Source organism: Lygodium microphyllum, chromosome 25 (assembly GCF_053477565.2).
Source record: "Lygodium microphyllum isolate KBCC chromosome 25, Lygodium_microphyllum_v1.1.10, whole genome shotgun sequence".
Lineage (NCBI taxonomy): Eukaryota > Viridiplantae > Streptophyta > Polypodiopsida > Schizaeales > Lygodiaceae > Lygodium > Lygodium microphyllum.
In genome coordinates, this window is record NC_141159.1 from 36,427,053 (window position 1) to 36,432,416 (window position 5,364).

General features: G+C 37.0%; 1 protein-coding gene across 1 annotated transcript; it reads left to right on the forward strand.

Annotated features, from left to right (window-relative positions):
* The first annotated feature begins 1,833 nt into the window (after positions 1-1,833).
* On the forward strand, positions 1,834-3,042 carry LOC148014092 (uncharacterized). Its single transcript, XM_087667019.1, has 3 exons — positions 1,834-2,122; positions 2,217-2,299; positions 2,430-3,042. The coding sequence occupies exons 1-3, from the start codon at positions 1,903-1,905 to the stop codon at positions 2,472-2,474; spliced, it is 348 nt and encodes a 115-aa protein (XP_087523145.1). The 5' UTR covers positions 1,834-1,902; the 3' UTR covers positions 2,475-3,042.
* The last annotated feature ends 2,322 nt before the right edge of the window (positions 3,043-5,364 follow it).

Genomic DNA, 5,364 nt, shown 5'->3' on the forward strand with positions numbered 1-5,364 from the left:
TATAAAATAAACTTTTTTGTGGAATATGATTGAAACCCTTGGAAAAGGAAGAACGAATTGGTTTATTTGACAATTGACTGGCATCAAAGAAGTGTAACTTCTTGTCCCCATTTCCTTAAATTTGAGAGTGGGCATTTGGTTGGAGGGTTGAGAGTGAGCGAATTTTCTTCTTGCATATACTTTTTGGAATCAGAACATTATGTGATGTGTCAAGGAGGCATCCATGTGCTACAAACTTGTCTAACTTAGGTTGTAATGAGCTCAACAATCTATCCAATTTGCAAGGCATGTATGAGAAATAATTAATTTAATTGATTTGTATGGGAATCCTTCTCATTGTAGACCCAGGAAGCTTTTGAAGACTTTGAGCACATCTTCTCTTCATCTTCTTGTAAGATTGTAAGTCAACATATGCATTTTCAAAAGGGAAACTTTGCTTTCCAAATGTTTTGAATTTGTCTATCATGGGCTTAGAAAAAGAGTGGACATGGACTATATACATTTTTTTTGTGTTGGCATTAGTTAATAAGGACTTGAATATAATATAAATTACCCCAACAACTTAAACAAGATGTAGACTAGCGTATTCATGAAGTTGTATGATTGCCTACCTAATAGAAATTAAACAAGTCTTGAAATAGGTTTTAGAGTATCATTCTACTTAGTGCAAAGACATCCTTTCTAATTAGTATTAAAAACTTAAAAAAAACTAGGACATCACCTAAATTTTCATTTAAGTTTTCCTAGCTTTCGAATCCTTAATGGATTTATAACACTTTTAGTGATAAAAATTTGAAATATTTGGTTGATTTGGAAAGGCTTCTATAGTTGCCACCTAAAATGATGTTAAAGATGGCACTTTGGCTATTACCCTACTTAGACTCTTTAAATCTATAGTATAGCATAATATATATATATGTCGAGAGTACATAACATACCAGATGTAGATCTAAATTAACATTGAAATAAATACAAAATAACTATAAATCAATGGCTCCACATCATATTATTACAGGGGATGTTGTAGAGTAAATTGGAGGAAGCTAGAGGTTCCTTGAAACAAAGAACCTCTTGTTCTCAAACCAACCGAACAACTAGATTACATTTTATTAAAATTGTTTTCTCAAGCTTTATGAAGTGGACAATGCTAAACGGACATTAACAACATGATATGAATTTCCATTTATGTCAATGCACCCCCCATAGTTTATTGTATAATTAAAGATTTTCTAATACAAAATAAACCTTTTTGTGAAATATGAATGAAGCCCTTGGAAAAGGAAGAATGAATTGGTTTTGAAAATTGACTCACAACAAAGAAGTGTGACTTCATGTCCCCATTTCCTTGAATTTGAGAGTGGACATTTGGTTGTAGGGTTGAGGGTGAGTGAATTTTCTTTGTGCATATACTTTTTGGAATCCAAACATTATGTGATGTGTTAGGGAGACGCCCCTGTGCTAGAAACTTGTCCAACTTACTTTGTAATGAGCTCTACAATCTATCCAATTTGCAAGGTATGTATGATAAATAATTAATTTTATTGATTTGTGTAGGAATCCTTCTCATTGTAGACCCGGGAGTCTTTTGAAGACTTTGAGGCTTGAGCGCATCTTCTCTTCATCTTCTTCTAATATTGTAAGTCAATATATGCATTTTCAAAAGGGAAAATTTGCTTTTCAAATGTTTTAGATTTATACAAATGCATTTTCAAAAGGGAAAATTTTCATGGGCTTAGAAAAAGAGTGGACATGGACTTTATACATTTTGCTGTGTTGGCAATGACTTGAATATAAGATACTGAATGCAAAGAAACTTGCGCTGATATTTGGAAATTGATCTGAGTGACTGTTTGAGGATTATATAGAGAGAAGCGAACGATTGCTTACTGATAATACATACAAATGGCGCAAAGTTATCATAGTCATCAACGACACCTCCTGACGTTAAACCTCGGCCCTTGGTTGATTCAATGCTTCTCGTGCTGCATTAGACCTCGCCGGCAGTTAATGACGGTAGAGACTCCAGCGCCGTTAATACTGTTAGTTCTCTTTGCGAACGTTAGCTCGGGCGCAGCTGTCCCCGATCATCATGATATTCAACCTCTACTGATCTCCGGAGGAGGTGGGCAGTCGTCCCAGTTTCTTTCTCAGTTTCACTCTTCTTCATCGATTGTTTTACGTGTGCATACTAATCATCGATGGATCTTACGGCGCAGGGACGGATCAGGCATCCTCTCCATCGGCCGTGCATATTACTCATGAAGCAGCTGATGTTTCTGATTCGCCCTTCACTGCCCAGGTCTGTTACCTACTTTCCTGTTGCTTTCGATTTCTTAATAGTTGGGAAAGAGAAATAACACAGGCGCATGAGCTAATCAGAATCGATAATGGCGTCTTGATTCTTACGATTGTGCTGATCCATGATACAGGTCAGAGCTCTGGCAGACTATGGCCCAGGACCAAATAATGGCTGATCATGGATTGTCTTTATTGCTAGTGGCTGAAATGAGACATGGGCAATCGGACTCGGCCCGAGAATGTGTTTTTCATTGTAAGGAGCTTATTCAACATCTTACGTGAGCTAGTTGGTTTGGGCCGTACCTTTCTGTTTAATAACCATCGGCGGGCGGAAGGATACATGAGAGACATACGGGCACACGGACACGTGGATGTATAACGTGTTAAAAGGCGAACAAGTACTTAACTTAGCTGCCAAGTGTTGCAAGGCTGGTATTTGAAGCCTAATCTTAACATGTAAAAGTAGAAGAGTTTCAGCATTGATCGATACCATTTCAAAGGGAAGAGTCAACATGAAGTCTGTGTTAAGTTTCTTTCAAACGTCTTTTAAAGACTTGGGACCGTTACAATACACCTTGAGAGTGTCTCACATGCCTTCCAACTTTTATACATGCTAGATTGTGAGTTGAAGATGATGAAATAGGTCCAAGAGTTGTATCCACATCTGCACTATCCCATTTCAATACTATAACATGGAAAATATAATGATGCTCAAGCTGGATCCATGGTAAGGGAAGTATGACATTTTGCACACACATCATGGTTTTGTATTGGTATGGACCTTAAAACTAAGTTAGGTATGAAAATTTTGCAACTTTGTACGTGCATGCAGACACACACACTCCCTCCCTCCCTCTCTCCCTATCTCTCGCTCTCTCATACACACAAATCATAAACATATTATGAGAAAAAAATTCGAAGAAATAAAGAGTTATATAGCAGAGATCTCTGAACAACACATCAATATGAAGAATGCCAAGAAACAAATAGCAAATCCTTTCACTAGAGAAGCTTGATGTATACTCATCATACTTGAGGAAATACAAAGAGTTTCATATGTTCTCCATCCAGTATCATAGCTCACAAATCCTAGTGAAGTGGGGTATGTAAAGTGCATCCTTTACAAATATTGAAGAAAAAAATTAATGTCAATTATGCCATTGTGATATGGGTCACAAAGGGCTACAATTTGAGGGGCTATGTAAAAAAAGAAATTCTCATATTCCACTCGGATCACACCCTAAAAGAACAATATAACAAAGAATAATGTTGTGAACCCAAGGCTCACAAGCAATTAACAACAACATGAGAATCAACAAAACTGAGAAACATGAGAATTAGCAAAACTAAACGGAATTACCCTTTCTAGGCTTAGAGTCATTGACCCCCAACCTAGCTCAAGGTACATATAAGGTCTTGTTATCTCTTATAATATTGCCAATCAATTCATGCATTCATGTCTCCACTTCATCGAATTCTCCTATTATCTCTTATAGGCTTCTTCAGGTCCACAACTATGCAAGCTCACCCTCAACTCTTCAAATAGTCTTCTTGGCCCTCTCTTGGCTGTCCACAAAACACCTCAAGTCTTGAATGTAGCCCAACGATTGTCTCGATTGACGAGATCTCCTGATAGTCTAAACCCATGTTCTTAACATTGTTGCACATGCTCGCCTCTCATTCAAACCATAGAGACTAGATCATCATCATCATTATCTCCTTATGGTCAATCGACTCCATAGTGTTCTTCTTCAACTCTGCCTTGTAACACCCAAATATAGCACATGAGCCTGAGATGTCTCTCAGTTCCATGTTTCCTCGCTTGATGTGACACAATTTTGTATTTTATCAAGGTGTCAACTTCTCTTTGTTGGTTTCTAATTTGATACTCTTTCCATGTCATCTTCTATTGGCTATAGTTCCTAATTGATGCATGCTTTGCTCCTACCATTGGCTCACACTCTCATTGTTCCTTTAGTCCTTTATCATAGCTATTGGCACTCCTCACTATATCACTCCTTGATCATATCGTGAGGATGAGTGGACTTGCCTTTATATATATTTCACCATTAGTCAATTTGAGGCTAAGCTGTAAAGCTTCACTTGGCTTTTTAAGCTAAGGTGTTTTTATTGATGACACTTTTCCAATAGACTAGGATGGAGCTAATGTGATGAATGACAATGGAAAACACATCCTCCTTTCGTGTTGGTTGTTGTTGATAAACATATTCTATAAGCATAAGGTTATGCAATTTAATTTCAATCAACTCTATGTCTTATCATCAAGCATGTGTGCATAGCTATCAATGAGTTCATGCAAAAACCACCAAAATTAGTCGTTTTGTTGTTGCCAACCTTCCCATTGGAAATAAAGGCCATGGGAATTGGAGAAGGTTATTTTCTAGAATTGCAACGATAACTCACCTTAAGAATGAAAAGAAGTCTTCCATTCAAATCTTTGAGAAAAAATGTTGGACAAAATGCTCTTTGGTCCTTAACACCTTATTGAGTCCTAGAATCTTTGATTCCTTCCATTCTATCTTGCCCATTACATCAACTTACTTACCTTCCTCATCTTTTTAGCATTTAAAACACCCCTAGAGCATGAAGAATACCATGTATAGCAATCCCAAGAAATGCTACCAGTCATGGGAGTGAAAGTAGATTATATATTCAATATAGATGCACAATGGAAGGTGATTGACACCTGGATTTTGGGGCTCAAGCTTTCTTCATTCTCATCTTCATCATTCTTCTCATTCTATCTTCACAACATCCACATTTTTTAGTATCTTACAAAGTGATAGATACTTTGACCTTTAGGACACTTTACACACAGTCTCTCACTTACTAACTACAAACATAGGATAAAGGCTTATGACATGCCTTATTTCTCAACACTCCTCGTCAAGCTCAGAATGAGCTTGCAAAGGTAATAGTACTCCAAGTGCACTCTTGAAATACTCAAACTTATCTTTACCTAATAATTTGGTAAAGCTATCAACAACTTGGTTATTTGTTTTGACATGGACCAAGTCAACCTCTGCATCAATGACCTTCTCTCTA